A 13,447-nucleotide genomic window follows, 5' to 3' on the forward strand; every position below is an offset into this window, starting at 1 on the left:
GACATAATTTGCGCATACGTACATTGACATGATTATCATGTAAAGAATAAACAAAACAATAGGAGCGAGAATCCGAAATAACGAGTGAGATTGGACAGTCAAGAGTGAGAGCAAGACAACCAATAAGATAATTGGAATGGTCCATAATGTCAAGAGAAAGCAAATTGTCATTATTTTTTAAAACAAATGGGGCAAATACGAATTTGGGACAAAAATTGAGCCATCCTGCAATTTCCCCAAAATTGTTTTCTCACTTTGGAGGCAAAGAATCGTTCGTGTACATTTTCCAACGGCATCCATTCGCCATTTGTTCTATCGCGGAAACACAAACCTCATCTCCAACCCAAAAACCCCCTTCTTTCTATCACACGATCACTAGCAAATCCGTCTCCATTGCAAGAATTCAAAGATAAGAAAGAACTAGAACTTCACTCCAATGGCGACGCTAATGTCGGGCTCCAGAATTCAACCAGCAGCTTCTGTTCTTTCCTCCTCCATCAAGCGCCATATGGGTTTTAATTCCCACCTTCGTTCCAATTGCTCGCTTTATCCTTTTCACCATTCTTCATTCTCCTTCAGGCGCTCTGGACCTAGACGATCTCTCTCTGTTTCCATGTCCGTTACCCCTCTTGAAGCCTGCGTCAAAGCTTCCATTACCGTACCCAACAAGCTCGGCGACTGTAATTTCTTCTCTTCATTTCTTGTCTTTTCTGCTCTATGTTTTTGTGTTAAGTAAGATCAAGTTAGCTTCCTAAAAGTTTGTTGGTTTTCTTTATTTCCTGGTTGGAATTAATGTGTGTTTTCAGAAATGACGATAATATGGTGGAATGCCTTTCACAGAACGTGAGAATTGTCGAATTTTCTACGCATTTAACATCAGTTGGTCCTTTTAGAACCATGTGAGTGTGACATTGATTGAAACCAGAGAAATATATTCCTCGCGAAGGGAAGGGCGAAAGATAATTTTCAAGTTATTTGAGTTGCTTGAACCCTCTCACTTGTTTGAGAGTGATTTTGAAATGGTTAAAATCACTCCAAAGTTTGCTTTTAATCCTTCAAAATCAATTTTGATGGTATGAATATCACTTTAAAAATGTGAACATTAAATTAATTTTGAAAGTCTAGAGTGAACTTAGCTCAATGATAATTGACATGCACTCCTTCCCTTAAGGTCGGAGATTCAATCACCCATCCTCAAGTTGTTGTATTAGAAAAATTGATTTTGAAGGATTAAAGAAAGACATGTTTGGGAATGATTCTAAATATGACAAAAGTGACTATCTTCATCTAATCAATTTAAAAAATAAGCAATTTCATTAGAATAAGCAATTTCAAAAATCACTCCCAACCATAATCAAGCCTAAACCAACCAAACTTTTTCAAGGCCCATCTTCATCTCTTCACTTATAACCAAGTTCTTGACTATGGCGAATTACCCCATAATACCCTAATAACATTTCTTATTCTAATGACAATCCTAGCAGTCATACGTGAAGCGCATGAGTTTGATGTATTAGTATATGACCTAATTTGGTCTTAGTTATGAAATATTTCCATTCTTTGCAGGCCCTTTTTGTCAAAGGGTATTACTGACTTTGGAGGAAAAACATCTACCCTATGACTTAAAGTTGGTAGACCTGTCGAACAAGCCAGAATGGTGATTCTCTAATTTGATCTCTCTCTTTGTGAAAAAATAGTTTTTGTATAAATAGTTTGATATGAATCATTTGATATACTAGAAATCTTTTTTTTTTTTTTTTTTTTTATAAACAGAGGAAGTTCTAAATTTATGCCTTTCAAGTGTGCAAGTCTTTGAACTTCTTATCTGATTGTCTGTTTCTCTTATTTGAATTACTTTGTTTGAGTCCAGGTTCTTAAGAATAAATTCAGAGGGCAAAGTTCCTGTTGTTAAATTTGATGAGCAGTGGGTTGCAGATTCAGATGTTATAACACAAACACTGGAAGAGAAGTATCCAAATCCACCTTTAGCAACCCCTCCTGACAAATCTTCAGTGTATGTTCTATGTTCTATAATTGCTTCAATTTTGAAATTTTCTAGTGGTTGTAAGTTCTTTTTTTTTTTTTTTTCTCTAAACAGAAACAATCCTCTTCATTGAAATAATGAAATAAGACTAATGCTCAAAATACAATAATGGAGACGAAACAGAAATAACCAACAAGAGATGAAATCAAGTACAATGCAAACACTTAGCAATAGAATACAGGCTAACTAAAGAAGAAGAATAAACAAAGCACGCATCTTTAACAATGACATGAATTGAATAGTCTATAAAAGATTGGAAAGAGAACACCAAGGGAAGGAATTGTAAGTTCAGTTATATGACAGAATTATACTAATAGTTTAACTTGTGAGCGTTCAATGTGTATGCTATATACCATCCAAACATGTTCATCAACATATAAACTGGTGTTCATATTATAGTTCTGTAAGGTTAATGTGAGATTTTGATGATACTTTGTAAGCTGCAACATTCAAACAAAATAAAAAAGAAAACAAAATCTTTAAGACACCATTTGATAACCATTTGAGTTTTGAAAATTGTGTTTATTTTCTCACAATTCCATGACCATGGTTTTCATCTTTCCAAATAAACATTTGAATTCTTAACCAAATTCGCAAAAGTAAGTTTTTAAAATTTACTTTTTTTAGTTTTCAAAACTTGACTTGGATTTTGAAAACACCTTCAAAAAGTAGACTTCAAAACAAAGTAACACATAGATAGAAGTAGTGTTAGCAAGCTTAATTTTAAAAGACAAATGGTTATCAAACGAGACATATATCTTACATTTTCACGTGTTTTCTTTTTTTGTTGATTATCAGTTTGAAAAATAAAAGAAAATACAACTTTACTTTCAAAACAGTGTTTCAAGGATGAAGCAACAGCAAATAATACTGTATTATCAAAGAGAAGTCGTGTTTTAATTATAAAGGAACAGAAAACAGTCTTTGAAAGTAAGAATCTTCAAATATGACATGAGGCTGAAAGCCTCTATGTATGTTTTTTTAAATGAAAAAGAATTTCTTTATTCACAGATTTGAGTTGAATGAGAGTTTTTCGAAGATTCGATTTCTCCTTTTGGCATCTCATATTTCCTTGTCTTTGGTTAGTGTGTGGAATTTATTCAATAACTGTTTAATACAAAGATGAGAATTTTGTTCATGATATGTTTTATATTTCATCTCCAAATTTATCAAATAATTAATATATTTACTGGCTGCTATTATAATATTTTTCCTACAGAGGATCAAAGATATTCTCCACATTTATTGCTTTTCTAAAGAGCAAGGATCCTGATGATGGAACAGAACAAGCATTGCTTAGCGAGCTAAGTTCTTTCAGTGATCACATCAAAGAGAATGTAAGACCTTTTTTTTTCTGTATCTTTCTTTTTAAATCAAATATCATACCATACTGAGGATGAACACAAAGAATGATTCACAGAATGTTAACTGCATTCTTAGTAAATAATCTGTACTAAATTTTATCCCCATATATTTGGTTAAAGAGGAAACATAAAGTGCTAAATGCATTCATCATTATCTCACATCACCACTGGCAGGCTCTGGGACATGTGGAAGTGTCTCTAATTTGAATAACTTGGATCATCACCTCTTGAGATCCCTCTTAAGCCGTAATTCTCTGACCAAAGTATTTCTTTCCTTCATTCCCCTCACCCTCTATTTATAACCAATGAGCATCACAAACTCCCTAGTAAATCACTAGTATACCCTTAATACTCTAAGAAGTAATAACACCCTAATAGCATTCCTATTAGTTGAATATGCCTCCATATAAATTAAATAACAACTTACTCTTTAATTTTTGTTATCAATGTTTTCTTAAGCTTTGGTAATAGAAATAGTAATGGGCTAAATTAACCATTTGTGGTGTAGTGGCATTGAATACATAGAAGAGTTTTATATTATTGAAAAACGTGGCAAATGAGTAATTATTCTTCTCATGATCCATACAGACTTGAAGCATGCGTTTTCATATAGGTTTAAGCCTTGTGTGATCCAAAAAGCTTGTAAGACTCGAGGTTAAAAATGAGAGTCTATCTTGAAGGTGCGCCTCAAGGTGCAAGCTTCAAAAATCTTTTAAAACAGTGTCATTACCAATCTCTCCCCAGCACGAGTGGTGATGCATGAAAATAAGTAAATATCATATGCTCTTTTCTAACTTACCATTTTATCTCTCTCTTTTGAAAAGGGTCCTTTTATCAATGGAAAAGAGATTTCTGCTGCAGACCTGTCACTTGGTCCAAAGTTGTACCATCTAGAAATAGCATTGGGTCACTATAAGAACTGGTCTGTTCCAGACAGTCTACCTTACGTTAAGTCTTACATGAAGGTACAACTGAACTTTTAGCTTAACTGTGATTCGTGGCCCATGATTTTCATCATGCTTAAAGCTTTTGACAACTGTTGTTTAGAGCCATTTTTATAAGCTAATCGGAACACATTTTAAAATACAATGTAACGATGCACTTGAAAGTTGAAACAACTATTCATCCACCCATGTTGTTCAAAGAATGAAAACTTCGACTGTTGTCAAAGTAAGAGAACTAAGTTTTCAACGAAATAGTTTTCTAAAGACAGTGCAAAAGTCTTTAAACACAACACCATAGTGGGACCATAGTTTCTATTAGATATGCTGTAATTCATTATGAAACTGCATATTTGAGATGTTGCCTTCACTAGCATTTAGAACAGGACCTGTATACACATTATCCAAAAATTTTACAACTACTGAGGACTGAATTCTAGTTTGTAGCTTCATGTTTATTGAATAGTTGTGTCTAACAGCCTGCAATATGATATTGGAATGTGTAAGATTGAAGTTCAAATCTTTTCATCCCACTTTACTTCATGGAATCATAATTGAATAGAAAGCTTAGGACTGAAGTGGAAATACCTTAACGTTTGGATTAACTTACAATATTATCGTTGAATCTGTTTCTTAATGTAACTGAAGCTTTACTCATTTGTTTTATTGCTGGCTTCAATGTCTTAATTATGATTGCTGACATTGTATCAGAGCATATTTTCAAGAGAATCATTTGCAAAAACTCGTGCCCTGCCTGAGGATGTCATTGCTGGTTGGCGTCCGAAGGTCTTTGGTTAAAATATTTTCTAGGCTGCTGAATCGTTTGGCATGAGATTCCACTACCTCTACATCTCTTTAAGGGCAGGCGCTGTAGTCATTAAAATTTCTAACAGATATGATGCAATGAGCGTTTTTTCTCCTGCTTCTAGTCTCACTCAAAGCTGTTTAGTAGGAAATGTTTAGTACATTATGCTTATGTCCAATACATCTTGTAAATTTAACTTTTCTATGAAAGGAAGTCACTCAAAGGGCAAGTACTATCCCATGTAATATGAATTTATAAATTGTGATTGTTTGTTCGTTCTTTATTTATTTAGTTTTTTTGTATCGTTGTTCTAATATAGCTTGAACGTTTTATTTGTGTAATGCCTATCTTGGTTTAATAACAAATCGATCTTTAACATAACTTAAACATAAATAATCACACATTATTTGACTTTTTGCACAAATAAATAGTTAATTCCCTATAAATGAAACGATCATCTCCAAAATTGATACTTAATGAAGGAGGAACAAACCATGGCAAATGCCAATTCAATCATCACTAAAGCCCTGGCTTGTGTTGAAATTTGAAGTATTTCAATTTTTCCATGTACCATTATTTGAAGAATCCATATTTTTAATAGAAGTTTGAATTGGTTGTAATGTATTCAAAATACTTAGCACCCCTCCCCCAACAACTATTTATTATTGTTTGTAACGAATCTACTGTTCTACTTGATCGAGGATCGTGATTTTATGGTAGGTTGAGTGTTTCTCAATTTTCAATCTTAAAAGTAACTTGAGGTATCACGAGACATATCTAAAGTTTAGTGTGGGGACCATTAAGACTACCAATTCTTAAATTTTACACTTAGATCATTGCTAATTTCTAAGGTTCTTGGGACAAAACATTTTTATGGTTAGTGTTTGGTTCAAGTAAAATTTGACCGTCATTATTCTTGTTCACAAATTGAAACTCAGATTAGCTATTCCGTCATTATTCTTGTTTACAAATTTAAATTTATGTGCAATTATTGAGTCTTCCTTATCTAGCCTTGTAATTTTTTACTTTTAGTATCGAACAATCTTCACTTTTTTTTTTTTATTTTAACATTCTTAAATATAGACAAATTGGCTAAACTATTTATATATATAGCAAAATTTATCAAATTTATCAATGAGCTAATTTTGCTTTTCCCTATATGTGCAAATAGTTCCATATTTTTTCATTTGTAAGAATTTTCCTTTTTTTTTTTTCCTTTTTGAGTAAGAAAGGGTAAAACAATAAATTTTTTAAAAAGTGTCTGCCATGGTAAAATGACATCAATTTTTACCTCTAAACTTGTCAAGTTGTATAATTTTATTTTAAACTTTTATTTTCATCAAACTGTCACAAATTTAGATAAGTGTTACAATCTTACCTTTAAATACGAGAATTTGTTATGATTCTTACTTGTTGATAAACTTTTATTTGAAACTTTGTTTGAAAAAACCACACAATCGTTTTTTCAATAAATTTATAAGATACACGTATGATACAAAATTCATAACATTTCAAAGAAAAACAAGAATAGAGTTAGTTTATTTGTTAAAAGCTGTGAGTTTTGGTTAACTTCTAAATTAATTAAACTAAAGTTTACAAAAATTGATATTATTGAATTTAGGGAGTGTACTCATAATTTTATACCATATTTTGTTGGGTGGATTAGAAAATTTGAAAAGGTACAAACAGTGAAATTTAACTTATATTAGTTTTAATGTGATGAAATTAAGGAGTTATTTTGAGCTGTTTAGTATCGTGAGGTTTTAAGCTAGAAGAGTTGTTTAATCGTGGAGTTTATACTATAAAGAATTAATGAGTCATGAAATTGACATTTTTTTAATCATAAGTAAAGATGTCTACCGGGTGGGAAGGGGAAGTTGAATCCCCATCAGCAAAATTTCCTATTTAATTTCATTGAAAGATTGCGAAGATTCATCGGAACCGGAAAAAAAATTCCCATCTTGTTTATTTCTCTTTTCTAGCACTCTTTTCTTTTACTTTCAACCATATAAATTTTTAAATATTTTAATTGGAGCATTTCCGATACAATTTATAATTAAATTAAACATTATAAAATTTCTTAACAAAAACAATAATTAAAATATTAAATCCTCCTAATATCTAAAATTGATATTTAAATATGAAATTATAATTTTTTTCAACTTAAACCTTAAACATAAGAAAATTTTAAACTTAAACATTACGACATCCATAATTATTATAGAAAAGTCTTCAATTACATCATAATGTTTTTTTTAATAAAAAAAAAAAAGAGAGAGAGAGAACGTTATACGAGGGTTGTACGGATGACCCAATTTGTGGGTCTAAAATGTCAATTGATCCTCTGCTGACATTATCGTCATACCAAATTACGTAAATTGTCCTTACACCAGCGTCACGAGGTAAATCTCGCTCTCGTCTGATTAAACGCTCTCACTCCCGCTTGAAATTCTCTGGTTTGATGTGATTGCTTGTCAGTGTACGAATGATTTGACAATTTTCACGACGGAAACCTCAAATCAAATCAATAATACCTAAACACAATACAATGGTGATTTCTTTAAACTCTAAACTCCATTTCAAAGGTGATTACTTCTCTGATTTTCGACGGTGTTTTGTTGAACAGAGACTTTTCGAACGGGGATTTCCAAGATGAGGCTTTTTCAAAACGGAACAGCTTTTTCAAAAAGGTGAATTATTTTGAGTCTGTTTAATTATTTTTGCTGTGTTATTTCTGGAAAGATAGCATTACGAAATTTTGTATTGGGAGAGAGTAAGAAAGAGGAAAGTAAGAGAGAGAGCAAGAGTAATAAAGAGAGCGGGATTAAGAGAGAGAGCAAGATTATGAGAGAGAGCAAGATTTTGAGAGAGCGAGATTTTGAGAGGGAGTGAGATTAAGAGAGAGAGTGAGATTGAGAGCGAGAGTACACTTTAATTGCTTGTACAGCTTAATGACAAATGTTCTCTTACTTTGTAGGATGACAGAAAAGTGTCTATTTATTCGATATGGAGGTGATTAGGATGAAAATGAAAGTTCGTATATCGTGGGACAATTGAGAGGAATCATTGTGCCTCATACATTGAATTATGAAGAACTTAAATCTCACATTTACAGGGTTACAAATGTCAGTTCTTCAGAGTTTGATCTTATACTGAAAGTTAAATATAAGCTTGAATTTAAATCCCCTCCACAATGCATAATGAATGATGATGATTTTCGCTTCCTTCTTTTGCGAGAAGAGCTTAGTAGACTTTAGATAGCTATAACGTTGAAGTCTAATCAAGATGAAAATATTGGAATGAGGTTTGGAAATGTGAGTTATGATGATACAGCTGTGGACAGACAATACAAGGAATCATATCAGTTTCGTCAGGAAGAGGATGATATTCCATTGTTTACCAACACTGTACAATCAACATTTGGTTATATGGATTATGGTTCTTCGGTGGATGTGAATGAGCAACCAGCAGGATTGAATGAAATGGATCGTGATCATGGAGATGTGCGTCATTCTACAGCAGCTTCAGTAGTTCCACCATCTGTGTCTTCAAGTCATAGGATAGAGTTGATTATGTATGGTACCTCTTCATCTAGGACAGAGGACGTTGAAGTTGGTCAACTATTTTTTAGCAAAAATGACTTGAAAATGAGATTATCTATTCTGTCCATCAACAAAAATTTTGAATTTAAGGTCAGGAAATCAACCAAATCTTTGTTCACTGTCAACTATATTGGGGAGACATGTAAGTGGAGCCTTCATGCAGTCAAAATGAAAGGGTCTGATGTATTCAAGATCACAAAGTACTGCAATTCGCACATATGTTCCATTGGAATTTTGAATCACGACCATAGACAAGCAACTACTACGGTTATTGGTTAGCTCATTAAAGATAAGTTCACGGGAATAGGACGTATTTATAAACCTTGTCATATCGTTGAGGATATGAGGAGAGATTATGGCGTGAACATAAGTTATGAGTGGCGTGCAAGGGAAGCCGCGTATAATCTCACTAGAGGTACTCCAGAATACTCATACTCCATACTACATGCTTATGGAGAAGCGCTAAAAATAGAAAATCCAGGTACAGTCTTTGAGATCGAACTTGAAGATGAGGTGCATTTCAAGTATATGTTTATGGCATTAGGGTCTTGTATTAGAGGTTTCACAAGCTTTCGGCCTTGTATTATTGTTGATGGGTCGCACTTGAAAGGAAAATACAAAGGCACCATGTTGGTTGCGATTTCTATGGACGGGAACAATCAATTATACCCACTAGCATATGCAATAGTGGATAATGAAACCGATCGATCATGGAAATGGTTTGTGTCAAACTTGAAATGCACTATCGGAGAACCCGATAATCTGGTGTTTGTGTCTGATCGGATGGTATCTATCGGCAATGCTATTTGTGCATTTTTTTCTATGGCATTTCATGGATTGTGCACATGGCATATAGAAGAAAATCTTATTACAAACTTTAAGGATGGCACGGTTGTTGGGACATTTAGAGATGCAGCAAGGGCATTTCGCATGACAGAGTTCCAAACAAAATGGGACGAACTCCATAGTTTTAGAGACGGTGCTGTCACGAAATATTTGGAAGACATCGGTCTTCAAAGGTGTGCACGGGTTTACCAGATAGAACGAAAATATGATAACATGACATCCAACAGTACGGAGTGTTTCAATTCATTAACTAAAGAGTATCGACTATTGCCTATAGTATGCTTGATTGAACATGTTAGAGGAATGCTCCAACTGTGGTTCTATGAACGAAGAAATTACTGGGCATCTCGAACGACATTGCACTCTGACTACTGTGAAACCCAATAGCAAGTGAAGCCAATAAGGGCAAACGATATCGGGTGGAGCCTATTGATTGTTATCGGGTACACGTGCGAGATAATCGATTGAATTGTCAATCTTCACACGAAGGAATGCACGTAAGAATTTTGACTACTATCCCTGTGTTCGCATATAATTGTTGCTGCCAAAGAAAACGAAATATACCTCGATCCATTAGTCTTTTGCAGTAGGATTGGTATACAGTGGACTCTCTAATTAATCGTACTGTGAGCCTTATAAATCCACTTGATATTATATCTTTGAATGAAAAGACCTCCTGGATATATATAGAAAAGATTATCCTTCCTCCGAAGTTGGTTGCCCATAAAGCCAGGCGATCGGAGAGCAGAAGAAATACATCTAGAGGAGAATTTCGCAGACAAAATAAAATGTGGTTAGTGTGAATTATTGGGCATTAACCGCTATAAATTGTACCGAACCTCTTACAACCGTGCGACGTGCTGAAATGCTAGAACCGTGTATCCAAACACCCCATCTAGTTTAGTTTAACTAACTTTGTAAACATTTTCATTTGTTTATAAATACTATTGATCAGTTTCATACGTTCATACGATAATCATACTTGTAACATACTTCATACTTTTTCATACTTGTAACATACTTCATACTTTTTCATACTTCATACTTTCATCTTGTAAACGAAAAACAATAACAAGTTGGAGTATTTCTATAATAGCAATCTTCATACTTGTAACAAAAAACAATAACTTCATATTCTCTCAATATTCATACTTGTAACAAAAAACAATAACTTCATACTCTCTCAATCTTCATACTTGTAACAAACAACAATAACTTCATACTCTCTCAATCTTCATACTTGTAACAAAAAACAATAACTTCATACTCTCTCAATGTTCATACTTGTAACAAAAAACAATAACTTCATACTCTCTCAATCTCGCTCTCTCAATCCCGCTCTCTCTCAACATCTTGCTCTCTTAATCTCGCTCTCTCTCAACATCTCACTCTCCCAATCTCGATCTCTCTCAAAATCTCACTCTCTCAATGTTTGAACTTTGAACCTTGAACCATATAATGTTCTACATACCATTGATACAATGAAAAGAGCAATAGCTCAATTATGCATGTTTTGATAAAATGCTGATAATGAACTTTGAACTTTGAACTTACATAAAAAATATAAGTTCCATTATACAATGAAAAGAGCAGTAGCTCCATTATACATAAAAAATGCATGTTCTAATAAAATTCTAATATTGAACTTTGAACTTATATAAAAAATACATGTTCAATTATACAATGAAAAGAGTAGTAGCTCCATTATATATAAAAAATAAATGTTTTTACATACATAAAAAATACATGTTCTATACACATAAAAAATATGGAGTGTTTACCCATAGTTGACACGCTAACTGCATCCTATATTCATTCATCTTCTCCTGAGTGATTATGGACGGATCAGCACCAGTCACCAGGTGTTCTAGTAATTTGATTGTGAAGATGCCATAATTAAGCGACCCATGTTGTATGTCAACGTTCATAGGTCGCGAGATTTTCCAACGGGCTGTGGATAGGTCCAACTTTGAACGATCCATTTCACAGTAGTGAAATAAGGATGGTACTGTGACCATCAATGGCTCTAGCCAATTCACCAGCTTTATCATTGGTGTATATGACGGAAGTGAATCGAACACGAATATGTGGCCTCTGTTAATGTCCATTGAAAGGACCATCCAGTGGTCACTGATATTCATCGCGGTATAAATGAAATCCACATCTGCCCATTTAACATCGAATTTATCGGTGAGGTAGTCCTTATACGTTCTTCTTTCCATGCTAGGGCAGCCTCCATAAGTGTCTTACATCGCACGAAAAATTTTTCTTTCATAAAATAAAATAAAGTATTTATGGTCTACACGAAAAATTACCATGCCAGTAAAAGTACAAGATAGCCAACATGTAAAGAAGTAAAGACTAGGAAACTTACATCGCACTCGACCAACGAATTCGGGGTAATCAATTCCTTAAAGAATTGCTTGGCGAGTGGTTTAAAAGAGTTCTCTCGAACCTCGTTGTCCATATTGTCATCCGAGATCCAGCTCATCATTTCTGTAAGGATATTGTATGGAACATCATGTGCTACGTCATATGTGACGATCGCTCTAGATAGTGACGTAGCTACACCTAGGAGAGGATGCTTAACCACACTTTTTTTCTTTACTTGAGCTGAGGATGTATATTTATCAACAGGTTTTCTCTTACGACTAATTCTTCGAGATTCCTATATAAACAGATAACAAAACATTACTCATCAAGAAATATAAAAATATAAACAAAGATTACTGATCAATAAATTACTCACCAATGTAACTCCTTATGTGGTCGTAACAATCCCAGAAGTGTCGGCCTCTGGGATGCCAGACATGTCAGCCTCTGTATGTGGCATGGTGAGTAAGGCAGACATGTTAGGCTCTGTTTGTGGGACGTCAGCCTCTATAGGTTCGACGTCCAATTGATGATGTCGTGGTGGTATCGGGCCTGTTGGGGGGGGGGATGAGAGTGCAAAGCGCAGTCACATTATTGGTATCAGGATACTGAGATGGGATGGGTGACCTGGTCGTCCCCTCATTCACCATGGAACTCTTCAATTAGTAAAATAAAAATGATGAGTTCACGAACACGTAAAAACTAAACATAAGACATAAATGATAGTAAATACAAACCTTGCACATAGACTACAACAGTGACAGGATGGCCGACAATTGCCCTTTCATGTTCGTCATGTTTTCCTCCATACTAGATACATGACTATCTAAACTCGATATGATAGTGAGTTTCAATGGTTCGCAGGACGAATAAATAGAATCGTCGGGATTGGCTCCCTCCCTGCAACAGGCAGCACACTCAAGACACTCCTCATCCACAGTTCGCTCTCTACGGGAGTCTACAAGATAGACATCAAGTTGGTCAACTCGTCCTCATCGTGTACGTCCCCTATCATATTTTGGAACATTATCATCACTAGGGTGTGTATGCCCCTCTTCCACCCTTCCATATTTAGCATCCTCGTGCTCAGAATGCTCAGTTCATCCCCCCCTCCACCCTGTCAACTTCATCATTGTCATCTCCACGATGATCATCACCATCACTTTCACTTTCAGGACTACCCCCATCACTAGTCGACCTATTGCCACTTTCAGAACTATCATCATCTACACCTAGATCAAATATAGGTCGGTCATTCACTAGGGTATCTCGAAACTCCCTCTCAGCATCTGACATGACAGTACTCTCTTTAATCTTTATCTGCATTAACAACCCAGTAAACTGGTTAGTGTTAATTTAAAAACTAGATAAACATATTATGAATAGAGTAAACATACATTGTTAGACTCAAATATCTCTATCTCGAGTACTTTGAATGACACTGAGTGGGAGCATGACCATCGTAATATGGG

The 13,447-nt window shown here is 34.4% G+C and overlaps 1 protein-coding gene across 1 annotated transcript; it reads left to right on the forward strand.

Moving 5' to 3' along the window:
- The first annotated feature begins 413 nt into the window (after positions 1 to 413).
- On the forward strand, positions 414 to 5,472 carry LOC120070347 (glutathione S-transferase DHAR3, chloroplastic). The gene is made up of 6 exons (XM_039022282.1): positions 414 to 680; positions 1,567 to 1,657; positions 1,871 to 2,014; positions 3,264 to 3,381; positions 4,233 to 4,373; positions 5,061 to 5,472. The coding sequence occupies exons 1-6, from the start codon at positions 437 to 439 to the stop codon at positions 5,145 to 5,147; spliced, it is 825 nt and encodes a 274-aa protein (XP_038878210.1). The 5' UTR covers positions 414 to 436; the 3' UTR covers positions 5,148 to 5,472.
- The last annotated feature ends 7,975 nt before the right edge of the window (positions 5,473 to 13,447 follow it).

This window comes from Benincasa hispida, chromosome 1 (genome assembly GCF_009727055.1).
Source record: "Benincasa hispida cultivar B227 chromosome 1, ASM972705v1, whole genome shotgun sequence".
Taxonomy (NCBI): Eukaryota; Viridiplantae; Streptophyta; class Magnoliopsida; order Cucurbitales; family Cucurbitaceae; genus Benincasa; species Benincasa hispida.